A 19,451-nucleotide genomic window follows, 5' to 3' on the forward strand; every position below is an offset into this window, starting at 1 on the left:
CTCCAAAGTCTATGCTCTTAACCTTGAGATAATGCTTCCTCTTGTTCTATCAGCTGCTGAAAGATGACTTTAAATCTTCCACCAACTATGGATTTGCTTCTCCTTTTAGATCTGTCAATGTCTGCTTTATGTATTTTGAGGCTGTTATTAGATAACTATAAATTTAGAACTATTTTATCTTTTTTTTTTTTGGCCACGCTGTGCAGCTGGCGGGATCTTACTTCCCCCACCAGGGATTGAACCCAGGCCACAGCAGTGAAAGCGCCGAGTCCTAACCACTGGACCACCAGGGAATTCCTTTTTTTTTCTGGGAGGCGGGGCCAATAATGATTCTTAAAGTGTTATAGCCTTAAAGTCTCATTTACCTCATATTAATAATGCCCCCAGCTTTCTCTGGGTTACTCTTGCCTGGTATCTTTTTCCATCCTTTTCCTGCCTCAATAGCAGACTTGGAACATCTTTCTACTATATATTTTTGTGCCCTCTTGACCTATTTACAAAGTCATTGATACCTTTTAATTCTGAAACACAAGACTAGGAAAAGAAATAAGGAAAAAATAAGAGAAAACAAGGAGATGTGAGTCTAAGCCCTAAGCCGAGTCTCTGGCCTGACTCACATCTTAGGCAGCTGCATTTCTACATGAAGAAAGACTGCAGCTGGGTTTAGATAAATTACTACAGTTCATCAACATAACACTCACGGATAGGGTGTGCCTAACAGGAGCTGAATTAGAAAGCTGTTTAAGACTCACAGACATAGAGAACAGACTTGTGGATGCCATAGTAGGGGTGGGGGGTGGGTAGGTAGGGATGGATTGGGAGTTTGGGATGAGCAGATGCAAACTATTATATATAGAATGGATAAACAACAAGGTCCTACTGTACAGCACAGGGAACTATGTTCAATATCTTGTGATAAACCATAATGGAAAAATTATGAAAAAGAATGTATATATATGTATAGCTGAATCACTCTACTGTACAGCAGAAATTAACACAACATTGTATATATCAACTAAACTTCAATAAAATAAATTAAAAAAAATAAAGCTGTTTATTCACAAAGACACTGATCACATAAGCACACTGGAATATACCGTATAAATTCATATCCATCATGTAAATATACATGGTACCACAATCATTTCAAGTCAAACTATTTTATTGTCCAAGAGACTCCTTCTGTGGTCACAGGAGGCCGGCTGTCAACGGACAACCAGGGAGGCACCCGAGCCCTCACTCCTCGGCACTCTGCGTGCTGACGTAGTCCTGGAGAAGCGCCTGCACCTCTGCCCGACGGCTCATCTTGGTGGCCTTGCCCTGAAAGCGGCCTTTCTTCCCCGCTCCCTTGCCTTCCAGCACCTCAGCCACCCTGGGGAGCAGAGAGATAGTCAGGGAGGGGGTCTTTGAGGGAAAAGTCACAGCAAAACCAAAGGCAGCCCTGAGGCTTTCCCCTTGGGCTGGGGGGAGAGAAAAAGTAAATGGCTTCTAGAAATACTTGTACATGTGCACAAAGATATGGGTACCATGTTTATTTAAGAGCGAATAACTGGGGGCTTCCCTGGTGGCACACTGATTAAGAATCCGCCTGCCAATGCAGGGGACACAGGTTCGAGCCCTGGTTCGGGAAGATCCCACATGCCGCGGAGCAACTAAGCCCGTGCGCCACAACTACTGAGCCTGCGCTCTAGAGCCCACAGGCCACAACTACTGAGCCTGCACGCCTAGAGCCCGTGCTCTGCAACAAGAGAAGCCACCGCAATGAGAAGCCTGCGCACCACAACAAAGAGTAGCCCCGGCTCGCCACAACTAGAGAAAGCCCACGCGCAGCAACGTAGACCCAACACAGCTAAAAATAAATTAATGATTATTAAAAAAAAAAAAAAAGAGTGAATAACTGGAAACAATAGAAGTGTCTAGAAACGGGCTAAATTATGGCAACTTCCAAGGAGCAGGACGAGTGTAATTAGGAGTAAAGAGCTGTAGACACAAAGGCCTGTGGGAACAGCAGGGAAGCAACTGGGGCTGAGCGAGAAAGGTGGGCCTATTGCACTGGCCGGGCCTGTGCTGTCTGAAGAGGCAGCCCCCGCTCACATCCTCGTAGATACTAACCTGCAGGAACGTGAGTCCAGTGTTGCAAGAGTGTGCCTTTTTTTCTTCCTTTTTTGAGAAAAGCTAGAACTCTCTATTTTTAAGTAAAAATCTCCTAATTTTAAAATGTAGCAACTAATTTTGAAAATTTAAAGTAGTACACAGGCCAAACCAGTCTATAGGCCACAGCTGGCTGCCTGTCAGGAACCTCTCTGCTCTAAATACTTCTGTTTATCAGAGCCAATCAGGACTTCAAAAACCCTAAATACCAGAAAGAATATGGGGCACTCCACCTCCATATCTAACTTAAAATAAGAAAATATAAACAATATAAGAGTAAAAAAGTCCAACACAATTCTAATTTTTCTATAATAACTACATCAATACCTTTTTTGATTCAGTTTCAAAACCCTAATTTTTTTCCCCAAGTTTGTCTGTGCCTCTGCTTTGCTGATGGCTTAAGCAGGTGCTTCATCTGCCTAGTGAGAATCCAGCACCTGTGTTCATGTATCACTTATGAATCTCAATCTCTAAAAGAAAACACACAAAGCATGTGAGATTTGGAGCCGAAAGTCCTGGGCTCGAGTCTCAGTTCTGCCACTTTAACCATGAGATCTCAGGCACACAATGTGCTGTCCCTCATCTGTAAAACTGGGAATGATGGTGGTGATCATTATTTCTGCTCAGGCAACATCACATGGCTGTGATGTGAATGAAAATGAGATGCAGGGGCTTCCCTGGTGGCGCAGTAGTTAAGAATCTGCCTGCCAATGCAGGGGACGGGGGTTCGTGCCCCGGTCCAGGAAGATCTCACATGCCGCCGAGTGGCTAGGCCCGTGAGCCACAACTACTGAGCCTGCGCGTCTGGAGCTTGTGCTCCAAGGTCCGCGAACTGCGATGAAGAGTGGCCCCCGCTCGCCGCAACTGGAGAAAGCCCTCGCACAGAAACAAAGACCCAACACAGCCAAAAATAAATAAATAAATAAATAAATAAATTTTAAAAAAAAAGTGAGATGCAGATGTGGTGGCCCTTTGCATCCGACAAGGGCGCTATTAGTAGGTTAGGCTTACAAGTTCTTCCACCCGTGCAAAGCAGTCCACGGAAGATTACCTGGGCGCCAGGGTCTCCACAGCCTCAGCTGGCCCTGCCAGTAAGAAGAGTCCAGCACCTTTCTCTTCGCCCACAGTTAAGAACAGGAGGGTCTCCTAGGATGGAAGACAAGAAGATGAGCCCTGACACTTAAAAGACGTGCAGTCAATCCCCCCTAAACTGCACTCTCTTCAGTCTCAAGAACAGACTTTTATCATATTGCAATATATAAAGATACCAAATCAACAGTGTACACCTTATACAATATTACATACCAATTATATCTCAATTAAAAGAAAAACAGGTTTTCCCTCCTAAACCACAAGTGATGTTCCTGATGAATGTAAGGCAGCCCCTCCACTCTGGGGCCCACTAGGGACAAGAAACTTTGAGAGTGGCTATAGGAACTTAGATTGAATATTAAGAAGGGGGCAGAAGGCTGCTGACCATGACCAAGCATAAAATGCCTTTCGTGATCTGACTCCCGCCAAACTTTGCGGCCTGGTCACCCCACTCCCCCACCGCCCCTTGCACCCTGTGTCTGCTATCACTGAAACCTCCGTGTTTCCCTCTGCCTGGCCATCTCGGCTCCCCTGTCTGCCGATGACCGCTAAGCAGTCTTCTAGGCCCCTCCCCTGAAGCCTCCCCCGCCTTTCAGGGAATGTGCTCCTCTGCCTCTAGCACTGACCACCCTAAATTATAAATGTCGGCATACACGGTTGTCTCCCAGACTCAAGAGTGAGCTCCTTGAGAATCAGTACTCTCTACACAGAAATAAGAAGAGAGATACACACACGCTGCTTGGCCCAGAGCAAATATTCCCAAAAGTGTTTCCAGAGTGAATGCAAAAGAGAGACCTGGAAACCACTAAGCTCTGGTCAGGACCGGGACGGGTGGCTGAAGCCAGAAGCAAAGGAAAACTGAAGGGATGGCCTTTGAAGGAACTAGCCAACCCCCGTATTTCTGAAATCAGCCCTCAGCACATATAAACGTGGGTGGCATGGAGGAGTTCCAGTTCTGATAAAAGGAGCTCTGAAGCTGGTAAATGTCACAGCCCTAGAAACGTCAATACCATTGACCGGGCTTGGCACGTAAAACAGAGCCTGGCTCAGAGTCAGTGCTGAGAAAATAGCGTTGAATGAATTTTTGTTCCCTGTTCTTCATGTGTTCATGTGGAGGGACCTCGGCTAACCTGACACCCCTCATTAGGTCTCCACCCGGGGCGGGCAGAGAACCTCATGCTCCTCTTACCTCTGACCCAATCTCATTGGCGATGATATTCATGAACTCAGAATCACCCTCCTTCCTAAAACAAAGGGCAAAGACATCAGATCCAAGTTGCAAGGGGAGCTAGGAAACTGCAGGAAGCCCAGCTCCTCCTCGTGAGGCTGGCCACACTGCTGCCTTTTGTGCAAAGTCCCAGAGAAAGAGAGTGCTGAGGGCCAGCCTGGCATCTTGCTAAGCCTCGGCACGTTATAACAAGTTCTGCGTTTGTTTCTGTCTCCCTTAAACAGGATTCACCCGGGTAAGTGGAGACCTGTTAGATGGCAAAGGAGATGAGGGAAGGCTCTAATGAAAGTTATAGTGAAGATGTTTATATCAAACCCAGGAAATCTGCAAGGCAACACACTTCTTCGGGTCTTCTCAGCCTTAAGAACGCCAGGGGCAACCCGCCTCCCACTCTGCACTGTGTACAGGGGAGAGGCTGAGCCCTAAGCCTAGCAGCCCTGGCCTCACCTGTGTAATGTGACCACACCTCCCCAGTCTGGGCTGTTCCTGAGGCTGTGGGCAATGTGCACAGCCAGGTCTCTGAGCAGATTCAGGTTGTTCTGAAAAGGATGCCATAACTCAGTTGACAGGTGGGGAAAGGGTAGCCAGAGAGAGCACCATCTCTCCACCCCTCCCCTCCCCACTCACTGCCCTCTAACATGCTGCACATCCAGTTAGGTGGAGGGGCTGAGTCTGGGGAGCCTATTCCAGGCAGAGCCCACGCCCTCGCCACCCTCTCTGGATAAATCACCTTCTGCAGGAGCTTGCTGGAGTTCTGTAGCTTTTTCACTGCTTCCACGTGATCCTCCGCTCCACACCTGCAAGAGAAAGGTTCGTGGAGGCCTGCCCAGTTTTCCAACTGCTTTTGGTGTCAGGCATAAATCAATGGCACCCTTCTTGATGGGACCCAGGGGCATTCCAAGGAAGCCTCAGGCTGTTGGGGAAGAGGATGTAAAGGAAGAAACCATTCTGTGTGCATCGGATTGACTATCCAAAGCACTTTAGCATTTATGCCTGCATCCTACCCCTAAAGATAAAGTATTCTGTCTGCCGTACAGGTGGGAAGGCTAAGCTCCGGGCTGCCCAGGCGCTGAGAAAAGGAGGCAGTGGAAGGGGGCATACTTCAGCAGAGCTGTCAGTGCTTTCTCAGTGCTGTGACTCTTCTCCATCCACTTCAGCACCCGGTTCCCAGCCAGAAAGGTCACGTTGGTTTTGTTCTTTTTCCCCTTCTCAGAGCCCAGGATTTTAATGACCTACATGAGGCAAGGAAGTAAAACACACACACACACACATAAACCGCAGCAGGTGTTGGACCCAAGGGCAGGAGAGATCAAGACCTCCCCCCTGGCTCGGAAGCAACACGGAGTGATTTCACTCAGGACCCCTCAGGTGTCCCCCTCTACCACTCCCAGCCCTGCTGTGATCCCCGACCTCCGACACCCTCTCTCCCACCCACTCAAGAGCCCTTCCTCACCTACCTGAAGGTCACTGAGATTGCTCACGTGGGTCCCACAGCACATGTTGGAATCAACGCTCTTGATGGTAACAACTCGAATAGGCCCCGCATGATCATCCGGCAAACCCCGGCCCCTCACCTGGAACGCAAGGGAGGGAGGAGGGCTCTCTGAATTTTGATGAGGAGCCCTTGGAGGGCCACTCTACAGAAGCCACCCTGCTGGCTCTCCCCTCACCTGCTCCACACCGGGATCATCCAGGCTCAGTTCTCGCACATACACAGGCAGCCGATCTCTGATTTTTTCATTGACACTCTGCTCAATGGCAGCTACTTGCTCCGCAGTCACAGAGGGGCTGTCCAGCTCGATGACACTCCGGAGTCGCCCTAACTCCCTGCAAGAAGTAGTAGAGTGGTCACAGGATGCTGATGGGGACAATTAATAATAGAAAGAAGTTTATCGTTTACAAAGCATGTTCATGTAAATGCTGTTATTTAATCCTCACAAAAATGGCACAAAGTAGGGACTGTCATTTCCACTTTACAGGTGAGGGGTGATAAGGAACATGATCAAGGTCATTCAAAGGATTCACCCCCTAGGTCACTGAGCTCCAAAGTCCATGTTCTTTTTTAAGCAAAGGGAGATGTTTCTCAGGGAAAACACAAAGTCATCCACCACCCCATCTTTGAAGGGAACAGGTGAGCACAACGGATTTTTATCCTCCTACCCCTGACTCACTACTAGGAAAGGAGCCAGCAGTCAGGGACCCATGCCTGACAGTTAGGCTTATGCCTCTTGCTCACCATGATGTTGTCTTCAGCCCAAACAGATGATCAGCAACCGCAGTGATGAGATGCTGCCCTGAGCAGAAAGAGGAGGAGATGGGAGAAGTGAGAAGTGATCATGAGTGACACGATCCCAATGTCAATGTCATCACAGAAATTCTCCTGCTGAAGACTTGCCTGGCACTGGGTAATACCCTTGAGAGATACTTTATTGAAAATCCTCAGGAGAATTCTGCAAGAGATTTTATGATGCCATTTCTTGAATGAGGAAACCGAGGTCTAGAGAAATCAAATAACTTGCCAAGGCAACAGTAGCTCGTCAGAGGCAGGATTTGAACTCGAGTTCTAATTGTGCCAGATTCATTCACTCAATAAAACTTTATCAAGTGCCTACCACGTGCAAGGCACGGGGCTTGGCACTAGAGATATAGTGCTATCCCTGATCGATGACAGCGAGGAGGAGGAGGAGGAGGAGAAGGAATCAACTGTGAAGGCAAAGGGAACAAGACAGCCAAAGGCCTTGAAGGAGGAAAGCAGCAGGATGTGTTCAAGGAATGGAGAGAAGGCCAGCGTGGCCAGGATGCAGAGAGCGGGAGGCAGGAGCACCGGGTGAGGCTGGAGCGGCAGATGAGCGCCAGCCCAGGCAGGCCTTGTGCCCCATGGCGAGACGTTTGGCTTCATCATGAGCTACAGGTAGCCTTTGAAAAGCTTTCAAGCAGGGGAGTGGCCTGATCAGACTTTCATTTTTAAAAAATATTCTGGCTGCTCTGTGGAGAATGGGTTGCAAAGAGACAAGAATGAACATGGGGAGACTAGCCGGGATGCTATTACAGAGGGCTGGGGAGAGACAATGAGAGCTGACTGTGTTGACAGTGGAAGCAGATAGAGAAGTATTTAGAAAATAAACCGACATGACTCAGATTGACTGGCTACCCCTAAAGAAGTGTCTGAACTGACTTCCAGGATTTGAGCAACTGGGTGGATGCCGATGCCATGCACTGAACATACTGAAGGCGAAGAGGAGACCAGATCTGGGGGAGGGGGTGGCTTTTTAATTCCATTCTGGACATTTTGAGTTTAAGAAGGCTATGAGACATATACAGATATAGGTATCAAGTGGGAAGTTAGTAATACTTAAATCCAGCAGTTATTCTAATACTTTTACTTTAACTGCTCATTTTGCTTTTATAACATTTATCACATCTTGCCTGAACTGGAGCTGATTCTGAATATGTCTGTCTCTTCCAAAAGGTTAACTCCTGGAGGACCCAAAGCACGTCTCAAACATCTGTGACATTCCCACACGCAGCAACTGCCCCATCCCACCCCACCTACCTGAATGCTGCTGCATGTGGTCAAACCTCCGTTCCCAGTCCACCCGGACCTGTACCTCAGTCCCAGGGGTCAGAGGTGTCTGGGTGAAATGATCAGCCTGGGCGCCCCGGCGGGTCACTCTCAGCACAGAGATGTCATTGATTGTACCACGGTCATCAGGCTGGGGAAAGAAATAAAAATAATCGGTGGTAGCAGGCAGGGCTCACCCTAACTCCTGGATACAAAGACCCTCTAGCAAAAGTTTGGGAGAAACACACCCAGAATTTGAGATTCCCTAAGGGAGAAGAAGCAATGCCAAGTGAGGTGGTCCACTTTGTTCATGAGGGGACTCTCTCTATCCTCTTCACTTGGAACACCTTTTGTTCTTCAGAACAAAATAACAGACTGAATACCAAAATTGTAACTACAGCATAAAATAGATAACTAATGAGAACCTACTGTATAGCACATGGAACTCGAAAACAAATAAATAAATAAAATTTGAAAAAAAAATGTAACTACAGCAACGAAAATTTTAGTAAAACCCAAAGAAACTTAATTCTCACTCTCATTACCTTGGATTAGATTTTTATCTTTCAATAGTCTCCAAACTGACCTGAATTTTTCTCCCTTCTTCCACTCTAGCTTCTACACTGCTACTAGAATTAAATTCAAAAATATTCATTAAAAATATCAAATATTACAAAATATCAACTACTTACAAGACACTGTGCCTACGCAAGAATACAATGTAAATAAGACATGGTCCCTCATGGAACTGAAAAGTCTGGAGAAGAACAGAGACATGCTAACAGGCAACTGCAATATGATCTACAACATGCCATAGTTCAAAAAAGTACATTGTTTTAGAGGAGCTCAAAGAAAAGGAACCTAACAGCCTTGGGGAATCAGGGAAGACTTCCTGGAAGAGGTGATATATAAAATGAGACCTGCTATGGATACCTGAGGGCACAGGTTTTCCTTCAGCAGATCAGAAAAGCTCCATGCTGGGAAATATTGGAAGTTTCTCACAATCAAGTTTACTGAATATGTTCTCTCACATCATTTCTTTGCCTAAGTACTTCCATGGCTCACCACAGCTTCCTGAATGAAGTCCACACACCTTAACACATCCTTCAAGGCCCTCTGAACTGGCCCCCACTTACCTTTCCAAAGCCATCTCCAGCCTGTCATCAACACACACCAGAGGCTCCAACTATATGGGACTATTTTGCAGTTAACTAGACTTGTCAGATTCTTACAGGCTTCCCTGCCTTTGTGCTATTCTTTCGGCTGGGAAAGCCTCTCCCACAATGCCCACCTTTGGTGTTATTATTCTCCTTTCCCATGTTCTCATTGGACCTTGCCCCTACCCCATCACAGCACTGATAAATCTGCCCTCTGTTGTGCTCCTTCAGGGGGAACTTTTTCAGTCCATGCCAAACACCCTAATCGAATTCCTACCTCAGGTCCTTTGCACTTATTCTCCCTCCCCGGAATACTCCCCACCCCCCACCAGCACCACTAGATAATGGCAATGGCTTACCCCCTCACCTCACTTAGTTCTCGACTGAAATAACTTGCCCCCTACCTAGGAGGCCATCCCATCACTCTCTTTCCCTCGACCTTTAATTTTCTTCATAGCATTTATCATACCGGCATACTACTTATCTATTCACCATTTTGTCTATTTTCTCCAATAAATATTCTACGCATGCAGAGACACTTTCTTGTTCAGCTTTTATCCTTAGAGCTTGAATTAGTACCTAGCATTTGTTACGGACAGATAACTATTTGTTGATAAATACCTGCTGAATGAACAAATGAACTGAATTGAACTAACTTCCATCTGTATTCATTACAGCTGGGACTGAGGATCAGGAGAGCATTTCCGACCTGCTCAGAAAGAATTAGGGGCTTCCTGGGAAGGGGGAGGAGGAAAGGGGAAGGGACGGGCCTGGTACCTGTCCCCCGCCCTCGGGGAAAAGCAGCGTGTCTTCCAGCACCACGTGGAAACCGCTCAGCACTTCCTTCTTGCCGTTGCTTCCTTCGGTCTGCAGCTCCGCGGGACTGCAGGAGACCACGGTGGTGGTGAACTGGGTAGAGAGGGATGCGAGAGTAAGCCCCGACCCCAACCCTCAGCGCACCGGGACTGAATCCAGCTCGGTGCCCCCTCCACGCGGCGCCCTCTTCCCCGCACCGCCACACCCGCTCGGAGCATCAGGTTTCCCGCCCGCCGGCCGCACCTCCCTGGCGTAGCTGTCCCGCTGACACCGGAACGCCATCGCTGCTCTCCCAGGACGCTGTTAACCTTGCACACTGAAACGCCTGGCGCCGGACGGAGAGCGAAACGGGACAATCTTCATTCCGGGCGCGTCTCTGCGCAGAAGCAAAAGGGCAAAGAACGGGGTGTGGTTTGGGCAAATTTATTGAAAACGCGAAGTGCAGGCGCTCAGGGTTGTTGAGGGACTATTTTAAGACTTTGAAGAAAACCAGAAGACAAGACAGAACAAAACTGCGGCCTGAACTTGTCATAGCACTTTGTTTGGCCCCGTTGGACCCCAGGGATGTACGTAATTCGGCCCCGCGGAAGCCCGCCTGATCGAAGTGGGGATGGTACTGGCTTGGATAGACAGCAACGCCGCCCAATGGAAATGTAATGCAAGCCACATATGTTAATTTTTCTTTAAAGCTCTTTTTTTTTTTAAAAATTAATTATTTATTTGGTTGCACTCGGTCTTAGTTGCGGCAGGCGGCCTCCTTAGCTGTGGCATGCGAACTCTTAGTTGCAGCAGGCGTGTGGGATCTAGTTCCCTGACAAGGGATCGAACCCGGCCCCCTGCATTGGGAGCACTAGGATCTTATCCACTGCGCCACCAGGGAAGTCCCTTAATAATGTTTTTATTTAAATCACCATATCCAAAATATTATTTCATCATGTAATGTGTATTTTAAAATAAGTGAGTATTTTTCCCCCCCGTACAAGATTTTCGAAACCTGGTATGTATTTTACACTTACAGCACATCTCAGTTCGGACTAGCAACATTTCAAGTACTCAATAATCACGTGTGACCATTGCTACGGGATTGGACAGTGCAAATAAAGAGGTTAACAGAAGTTAACAGAAGTTTAACTGCAATCGGTGCCTTAAAACGTTAAATGGATTAAAAGTTAAGATTAACTTTCTGCTCTTTTAAATCAAGTAATAAAAAGCTTGAAGTTCCCAGATGTTTCAGAATTTAGGGTTTTTCTGATTTTAGGCAGTAATGCAGACCTTACCCATGTGTTACGTAATATGTTCCATTTGGAACTCTGGAGCAACTCCATGTGATCAAACGTATTAATATTTATGCTGAGAAATAAATACGCTAAATGGAATAAACAAAGACTATAAATAGCCTCACATCATTTTAGGTCATGTTTTGCTGCCGGATGAGTTTTGGTGTTAATTTTTTTTTTTTAAGTCAGTTTTTAGAAATTTTCAGTTTTCAGAATTGTGGGCAAGGGGACATATGCTATACAAGTTCAAGTCCCAGCTTTGCCACTTATTGTGACCTGTTTGAGCACCTATTAAGAGAAGACTTAATTATTTTACAAGGTTGATATGAAGTTCAAAATTTTTAATGAGATATTAAAATACTTAGTAAATTGTAAAGCATGATACAAATACAGATTTTCATTATGTTATTTTTTAAGTTTAAGAACTAATGTCAATATCAAAATGGGCAAAAGACATGGACAGAGCACATTAAAGGAAATATTAATCACTAATAAACAATGAGCAATCTCATAATTTAAAGCAAATTAAACCAGGGAATTCCCTGGCGGTCCAGTGGTTAGGATTCTGTACTTTCACTGCTGAGGGCCCAGGTTCAATCCCTGGTCGGGGAACTAAGATCCCTCAAGTCCCTCGTCGTGGCCAGAAAGAAAAAAATGAAGCAAATTAAACCAAGTATAATTTTATCTTGGCAAATATCTAAAAGGTTTTGGAGAATGGAGCACTCTTGGTGGAAGTGAAAATTGGTATGATCTCATCTAAAAGCAACTTGGCAACAGCTTTCAAAATGTTTATCGGCTCTTTGACCTAGCAAGTCTACTTCTAGAAATTTACCCTATAGGAATTCCCTGGTGGTCCAGCAGTTAGGACTTGGTGCTTCCACTGCCAGGGCCCAGGTTCAGTCCCTGGTTGGGGAACTAAGATCCTGCAAGCCGCGTGGTGTGGCCGGGAAAAAAAAAAAAAAGAAATTTACCCTACAGATATTCTTGCCAAATATGTAAGGATCTACTTTTTAAACTGTTCCTTGCAGCCTTGTTTGAAAACTGAAAAAGACTAACAACAACCTAAATATCCCTTGATAAGGAACCAGTTAAATTATGGAAAATATATTCAACTGAATACCATGTAGCCATAAAGAAGAGTCAGATCTATGTATACTGATTTAGAAAGAGCTCCAATACATATTAAGTGAAAAAAAGCAGGGTACGAGATGTATATTAATAGTATGATTCCCATTGTGTACACACAGACACATTGCATTTGCCTATATGTGTTAAATTTTAATATATTGATATATTGTACTATATATAAACAATACATGATATTGTGTATATTTATGTTCCAGATATGTTTTATATATAATTATATAACATAAATTATAGGTATTATGGAATTTATAACAGGTATAATATATAGATATAAAGATATAGACATAAATATATAAATTTATTGAAGAAACTGTTAACAGTGGTTACAGCTATTGAGGGAGTGCAAATTCTACTTTAAATTTTACACCCTTCTATACTATTTAATTTTTTAAACTATGTCCATATATTACTGAAATAAACTTTAGATTTTAATTTTTTTTAACAAATCTCAGTACTTTACCATGAATTCAAGGGCAAAGCCTGAGTATTGCATTTTGTTTAAGTCACAGTTTAAGTACACACTGGGCCCTCAGAAAATGTTTGTGGATGAATGGGGTAGCTGATGAATAGAGTAGTAAACAGACATAGGCATTAACTAATGTAACAATTAGCTTTAAAAGTGTAAAGATATTTAAAGGAATGCTCTCCTAGTGCCAATAAATGGCCTAACTGCTTTTTAAGTACAAAAAAAAAAGAAACATGTAAAGATATTTCTGGAGTATGCAGGAAGCTAAGGTGGGTTTCTGGCTGGTTCTAGAGGTGGCAGTATTAGCTATACAATGAAAGGCTGGTTTCTGCTCTGAAGATCTGGGCATGGGAAAGTTCCCCAGCTTGGTTACAAGTCTGCTCCCAACATCTTTCTTCTTCCAATCTTGACAGTAAGGGCCAGGATCTCTGACACCCACCTCTCCACTGGAGAGGAGCTATAGACAGGAAGAGGCTTGCCTCTAGGAGGAAGAAGTACGAAAAGGAAAGAGACACAGAACAGTTCCTACAGATTTATTATAATCTATATGCTGCTTCTATGGCTTTTGCTCTTACACATACACACACACAGAGGCTCAAATACTCCAGAAAGCCCTGATGAGTGGCCCAAACACAAAGATTACAGCCAACTGGTAGGAAGTCAGAAGCCCCACCTGTCTACTCCTCTCCTATCCTGTCATCTGACGCAGCAGCCATAGTCAAGTGCCTAGGAAATAGAAATAAAGCATGAAGGAGGACCCTTAATAAAGTGCTTCTAGGAAAGTTCGGAGATCCCAGAGGACCCTGGCGCACAGCCAAAGAGCTGAGAAAGACCCAGGCCCTAGCTTGTTAGAGTGACTGGAAGATAGCCACAGCTTCCTCCCCAGCTCTGCTGTCACAGAAAGTTAATTACTTGTTGCGTCCGCACTGTCAGAATCATCCTGGGGGAAAAAAAAAAAGACAAAAGCACCTGTAGAGTCTGCAAAGAGTGGACATTTATGTTCACAAATGCTGCTCACTCCCTCCAGCTCTCCAGGTTTTCTTTGGTAATTTTCTGAATCACACAACATCTTGGGAGCCTAACACGGAAGGATTTAAATTTTGTATGATAAAATAAGACACTTGTACTCAGTAAACAGCACTGTGCCATGCATCATTTAATGCCAGAATTTCAGCGAATGCTACTGGTCCTGACAGCTATAAAGATAGTCAACAGGGCCAGGTCTGCCCTAGATTGGAGAAGCAGAAGGGGAGATGGAAGGGACAGGGGTCTTACTGGGGTTTTCTAGAGCATGAAGAAGAACATTTGACCTCCTGTGTCAAATTCAGATTTGGCTAACATGCACTGAGAACCACTATGTGCTAGAGACTGGGACAGGAGCTTTCTAGTATCTTATTTTTAAGGGCTAAAAGGAAAGGGAAAGGTTAAGGAGCAGGCTTTACTTACATCGAGATCGTCCATTGCAGGGGGAGGTCTCTTGGTGCTGACCTTCTCCAAAAGCTGGTGGGAAGAGAAAAGTAGTCACAAGAGAGAAGAGGGGCAAAGGAAGAGCAACCTGCATATCGACGGACCACAGGAAAATGGTCCCAGGCAAACAACTGCCCCAGCTTTAAAGCCCCTAATACATCACTGGAATGAACTGGAGAAAAGTAAATTGATACCCCCTTTTTAAAAAATTTTATTTTATATTGTAGTACAGTTGATTAACAATGTTGTGTTAGTTTCAGGTGTACAGCAAAGTGATTCAGTTATACCTATACATGCATCTATTCTTTTTCAAGTTCTTTTCCCATTTAGGTTATTACAGAATATTGAGCAGAGTTCCCTGTGCTATATGGTAGGTCCTTGTTGGTTATCTATTTTAATTATAGCAGTGTGTATATGAAATTGACCCCCTTTTTAAAAGGAAATTTAGACACACACACCTCCTTACTAATCCGGGTTACTATTAGTGTTTTTGCAACTTGAATAAATAGCTGAAATTCGGAAAGCAAATATCGTATAGCACGGTGCAACTTATTGGGGACTGGTGATTTATTTTGTGATGTGAATTTTTATACTGCATAGTTTGAGCTTCCCATGAAGCTATCTGGCTCAGGAAAAACACACACACATACACAAAGAAAATAGAAGAGAGAACAAGAATTACAGAAAAGTAGGAAAAGCTTTTGCCAAACTTTTTCGGAACACAGGCTCTACTCTAAACAGTGAATGAATCTATGTATACAATTTCACTAACAGAATATTCACTTCTCTCATCCCTACTAAATAAACATTGCACAAAACATAAAGACTATCACACCATTGAGCAACCTGCCTGGGGAGATCATATCCCTTTGCCTAGCCCTGACGACAATCCTCCAGAGCAATGTGTGCAGAGAGTCACAGAGAATGATTGAGATAGGCAGAAAACGGCATTACCTCTGCGTAATGGTCCACCTGAGCCAGCTCCACTTCTTCATCCCCTTCCCAGTCTCTCCAGTTATCAAAATCCACACACAACCACACTGGCTGCAGGAGGAAAGCACAGAGAGTCACAGGCCAGGAAGGCAGCAGCAGAAGTGCATAGATGAGTGTGTGTATGTGTGTGGGAGCATGCTTGGGGAAAAGAGGGTCAGTGGGGGTATCGTCTTCCCAACAGCACCCCTTTAGTTAACCCCCCTCCAGGCTGCCACGTCATCAGCAGCAGCAGCAGCAAAGATTTACCAAGAACTTACAAAGTGCCAAGCACAATGCCAGGCATTGTAGGGGATGGAAAAGCATAGAAACTCTGTCCTCCAGGAGCCAACTGACTAGAAAGGTAACACATCTAGAAAGATAACTGTATCATAAAGCATCCTAGGAGTCAACCAAGCAGCATTCCCTGGAATCAGATACAACCCTTTGAGGCCCATATTCCAAGTCCCCACATTTAGACAAGGAAAGAAGTTATTTACTTGTTCATTTAACAGGTATTTATTGAACACATACTGTGGTTGGCACTGGGATTTTTTAAGTGTTCACTACACAGTCCCAGCCATCAAGAAACAAGTAGGGGACTTCCCTGGTGGTGCAGTGGTTAAGAATCCGCCTGCCAGTGCAGGGGACACGGGTTCGAGCCCCGGTCCAGGAAGATCCCACATGCCACAGAGCAGCTAAGCCCGTGGGCCACAACTACTGAAGCCCGTGCGCCTAGAGCCTGTGCCCTGCAACAAGAGAAGCCACTGCAATGAGAAGCCCGCGCACCACAACGAAGAGCGGCCACCGCTCGCCACAACTAGAGAAAGCCCGCGCGCAGCAATGAAGACCCAATGCAGCCAAAAATAAATAAATAAATTTATTTTTTTAAAAAAGAAGCAAGTAGGGAAGGGAAATGTAAATAAATCATTATAATACAGTGTGGAAAGTATGACGGTGGGTTCTGTAGGGGATGTTATAGGAAGCCAGCCTTCTTGGAGTAGCAGGGCCTTGAAGGATAAGCAGGGGTTAGTTGGGGAAAGGTAGTGGTGATGGAGACTTTCCAGGAAGAAGGCATAGCTTGAGCAAAGGTATTGAGGTGCATAATAGCCTGGTGTGTGGAAGACAGCTGCAAGCAGTTTGCTGTGGCTGGAATGTGACATTTGAGGCAGAGAGTAAAGGGGTGTGAGGCTGCAGAAGGAAAGAACAGCCAAGTCATCAGCTTATATGCCATGCTATACAGGTGCTTAGACTCTAACCCAAATGGCAGAAGCTACAAGTTCAAATGCCTGAGTGTGTCAGAGAGATAACTAAAAGGAGTGAAGTGAAGTGGAATGCATGCCCCATTTCAAGCTCCAACTCTAGGCATTTGGGAATTTAGACCAGTGTGGCCAGAGTCTCCAGTTTCCAAGAGAAGCTGAGAATCTGGATTTTTAGGTGAAATCTCTACGTTTTTATTTTTTTAATTTTTATTTATGTATTTATTTATTTATTTTTACAATCTAGATCTTTTGTTTTCTTTATAGCTATCATGCCATGAATTTATAGAGAATGGGTTCCAACAGTTCAGGCTCCTTTCCATTGGTTCTCACGAAGTGTGCTTCTCTGGGTGGAGCAGGCTGGTGCTTCAGCTGAACCCAAGTACCTTTCTCTTTGGCTTCCTTCTTTTTCTGATCATTTTCCTTCACACATTTCAGGAAACTATCTCTGCTCTCAGAGTGCTTAACATGCTCAATATGCACATTAATTCTCTTGGAAATAATCTTGCCCTTAACTTGTTTGTTTACAGCGATGCCAACAGCATGCTGGGTAATGTTGTAGACTTGCAATTTTGCCATGGTAACATTTGTGGGGCATTCCTTTTTGAACAGAGCCCATTTGCTTGATATCTACAATACCATCTTTCTTGTAGATTCGCATGGAAGGAACAACTCCAAGTTTTTTAAAAGCCCTAGAGAACATATAGTGGGTGGCCTCCTCTTTCCCTTTGTGTTGGTCATTTTGGTGAGTTACTGGAAAATGGCGGTTCCGGCTGAAAGGTGAAATCTCCACATTTTTTAAAAATTAATTAATTAATTAATTAATTAACTAATGGCTGCCTTGGGTCTTTGTTGCTGCGCACAGGCTTTCTCTAGTTGCGGCAAGCGGGGGCTACTCTTCATTGCGGTGCACGGGCTCTAGGCTTCAGTAGTTGTGGCACATGGGCTCCGCAGTTGTGGCTTGCGGTCTCTAGAGCACAGACTCAGTAGTCGTGGCGCACAGGCTTAGTTGCTCCACGGCATGTGGGATCTTCCAGGACCAGGGTTCCAACCTGTGTCCTCTGCATTGGCAGGTGGATTCTTAACCACTGAGCCATCAGGGATGTCTGAAATCTCCACATTTTTAAATGTCAGTAGCCCATCAAAATAATTTTTAACACTTTGAAGACTGCTAAAACAAATTTGAGAGGCAGATCCAGCCAGCATGCAGCCAATTTTCAACTTTTAGGGGAAAAGAAGCCACTGGAGGGTCTTAAGAGGAAAAGTGACAGGGTCAAATGTGTGTTTTAAACAGACCATCCTGCGAGGAATGCAGAGGATGGATTGAGGGTGGTGCTGAAAATATGCAACAAACCTCACCCAGTAATGGATAAGGCCTGAATTAGGAAGAGATTAAATCATGGATTCTATTCAGGAGGTCAAATAGGCAGGACCTGGTGAGTAACTGAATGTTGGTGGGAAAGGAGCCAAGGGTGAGTCCCAGACCTAACTTGCCTACCTGGGTACACAGGGAGCACAGGAGAAAAAGCGGCCACTTCCTGCACACCCACCTTGATATCCTCCTTAGTGAGTCGGGGCCAGGCCACCTTCTCCTTCCATTTCCTCACAAAGCAAGTAATGGAGCGGCCAAAGCGCTTATCCTGGGAGTCCTGCCAGATAGAGAGCATCATTCTTAGGGTCTGAGGTTTAGAATGAATCTCCGTTTCCCAAGCAGCCTTCCCATCCAGCCCTTACTGCCCCACCCCACCCTTACCTTGCAGTTCACCTTGGCATAGAACTCAATCTCATTATAAAACTCCACTCCATCGGCATTCTTGCAGCTGAGGAGACAATGCAGCTAAGGAGACGAGGAGGCTGAGTGTGGAGTGTGGGGGCATTAAGAGAAGGGAAAGGTTCCCAAGAAGCCAGGCCCTGGCGGTGGGGGAGGGGGAGGGGATTACCTGAACACAATGCGGTGGTCTTCGATGAGCACGTGGACATCGGTGCTGTCCTCAACACAAAACTCCATGAACACATATTTGGGCCTGTCGTACCACAGGGTCCGAGCATGCTGCCTGAAGAGGAGTTGAGGTGGGGCTTCATAGGGGTGCGAGAGGGAAGACTGAGGGCATTTGGGAAAGGTCGGGGAAAATACAGGGACGTTTTATGCTATAGCACGGTCAAAGCGGAGCTAAATAAGACAGAAGGGGGTGGAAGGGGAGGGACGAGACTGAGGTGGGCGGTGAAGATGAACCTGAACCTGAGGAGAACCGAAAGTGCGAGAGTAGAGAGGTAGGGAGTTATGGAGAACATTCAGGTCACACTTCCCCTCACCACCCCAACGATACAGAGACCTGGGGTCCGGGGTTCCCATGGGACCTCGCAGAACCTGGAGCGCCCAGAAAACGTGGGGAAAGGAATCTCTAGTGAAAGAGGCGGCCAGAAGCACTTACCGTGCCATGGCAGCTCCCGCTGCCCCGAGGCGTTTGGAATCCAAGGCAGGGGCCGCTATCTTTAGATCCTGGGAACGCCCCCAACAGCTGCCTCTCCTTACATGGTTGGGGAAAGGGTTTAGAGGAACGGGGAACGTGGCCTAAGCCAAGGGATCCGCACTCCGAAGAGACTCTGGGGGAGCATAGTCCCTGCAGCCCTTCACGTCTTGGGGTCTCCAGAAATACACACATTAGGAATAGACGACCAGCCCGCCGGACCAGGGCAAGGATTAGAGGTCGATACACACGGAAGGACTTGTCCCGGCTTCGTTCACCTGTTTCTCCAATGCTTAGTACACTCAGTGCCCGACACACAGCAGGCGCTCAGTAAAAAGAAAAAAACCACTGGCCAGAATTAAATCCCGAGGGAAGGCCGGCCCTGGATGACGT

At 45.7% G+C, this 19,451-nt stretch overlaps 3 protein-coding genes and 1 pseudogene across 6 annotated transcripts in view; 1 reads left to right on the forward strand and 3 right to left on the reverse strand.

Annotated features, from left to right (window-relative positions):
* The window catches only part of RPL27 (ribosomal protein L27), a 65,463-nt gene that overhangs the window by 31,612 nt on the left and 14,400 nt on the right, over positions 1-19,451 (forward strand). The gene's annotated exons all lie outside the window — the stretch shown is intronic.
* AARSD1 (alanyl-tRNA synthetase domain containing 1) lies at positions 1,032-10,700 on the reverse strand. Its single transcript, XM_082372855.1, has 12 exons — positions 10,250-10,700; positions 9,968-10,099; positions 8,025-8,184; positions 6,708-6,765; positions 6,142-6,298; positions 5,929-6,045; positions 5,573-5,703; positions 5,202-5,268; positions 4,919-5,010; positions 4,433-4,487; positions 3,203-3,297; positions 1,032-1,372 (listed from the first exon to the last, which is right to left on the reverse strand). Exons 1-12 carry the CDS (start codon positions 10,286-10,288, stop codon positions 1,237-1,239), a joined length of 1,239 nt encoding a protein of 412 aa, XP_082228981.1. The 5' UTR covers positions 10,289-10,700; the 3' UTR covers positions 1,032-1,236.
* Positions 13,414-19,383, reverse strand: PTGES3L (prostaglandin E synthase 3 like). 3 transcript variants are annotated; one of them, XM_082372864.1, is made up of 8 exons: positions 19,023-19,383; positions 18,531-18,691; positions 18,344-18,410; positions 18,141-18,239; positions 15,317-15,406; positions 14,342-14,395; positions 13,808-13,835; positions 13,414-13,621 (listed from the first exon to the last, which is right to left on the reverse strand). In XM_082372864.1, exons 1-8 carry the CDS (start codon positions 19,251-19,253, stop codon positions 13,614-13,616), a joined length of 738 nt encoding a protein of 245 aa, XP_082228990.1. In that variant the 5' UTR covers positions 19,254-19,383; the 3' UTR covers positions 13,414-13,613. The 3 variants fall into 3 exon arrangements, with proteins under 3 accessions (XP_082228990.1, XP_082228991.1, XP_082228992.1); XM_082372865.1 differs by lacking the exon at positions 13,808-13,835; XM_082372866.1 differs by having other exon boundaries at positions 13,414-13,835; positions 18,531-18,644; positions 19,023-19,156.
* Positions 16,225-18,128, reverse strand: LOC309618697 (large ribosomal subunit protein eL21 pseudogene; annotated as a pseudogene). Its single transcript has one exon. The product of its transcript is annotated as a large ribosomal subunit protein eL21 pseudogene (transcript).

This window comes from Balaenoptera borealis (assembly GCF_965194805.1).
Source record: "Balaenoptera borealis genome assembly, chromosome: 20".
NCBI classification, from domain to species: Eukaryota; Metazoa; Chordata; class Mammalia; order Artiodactyla; family Balaenopteridae; genus Balaenoptera; species Balaenoptera borealis.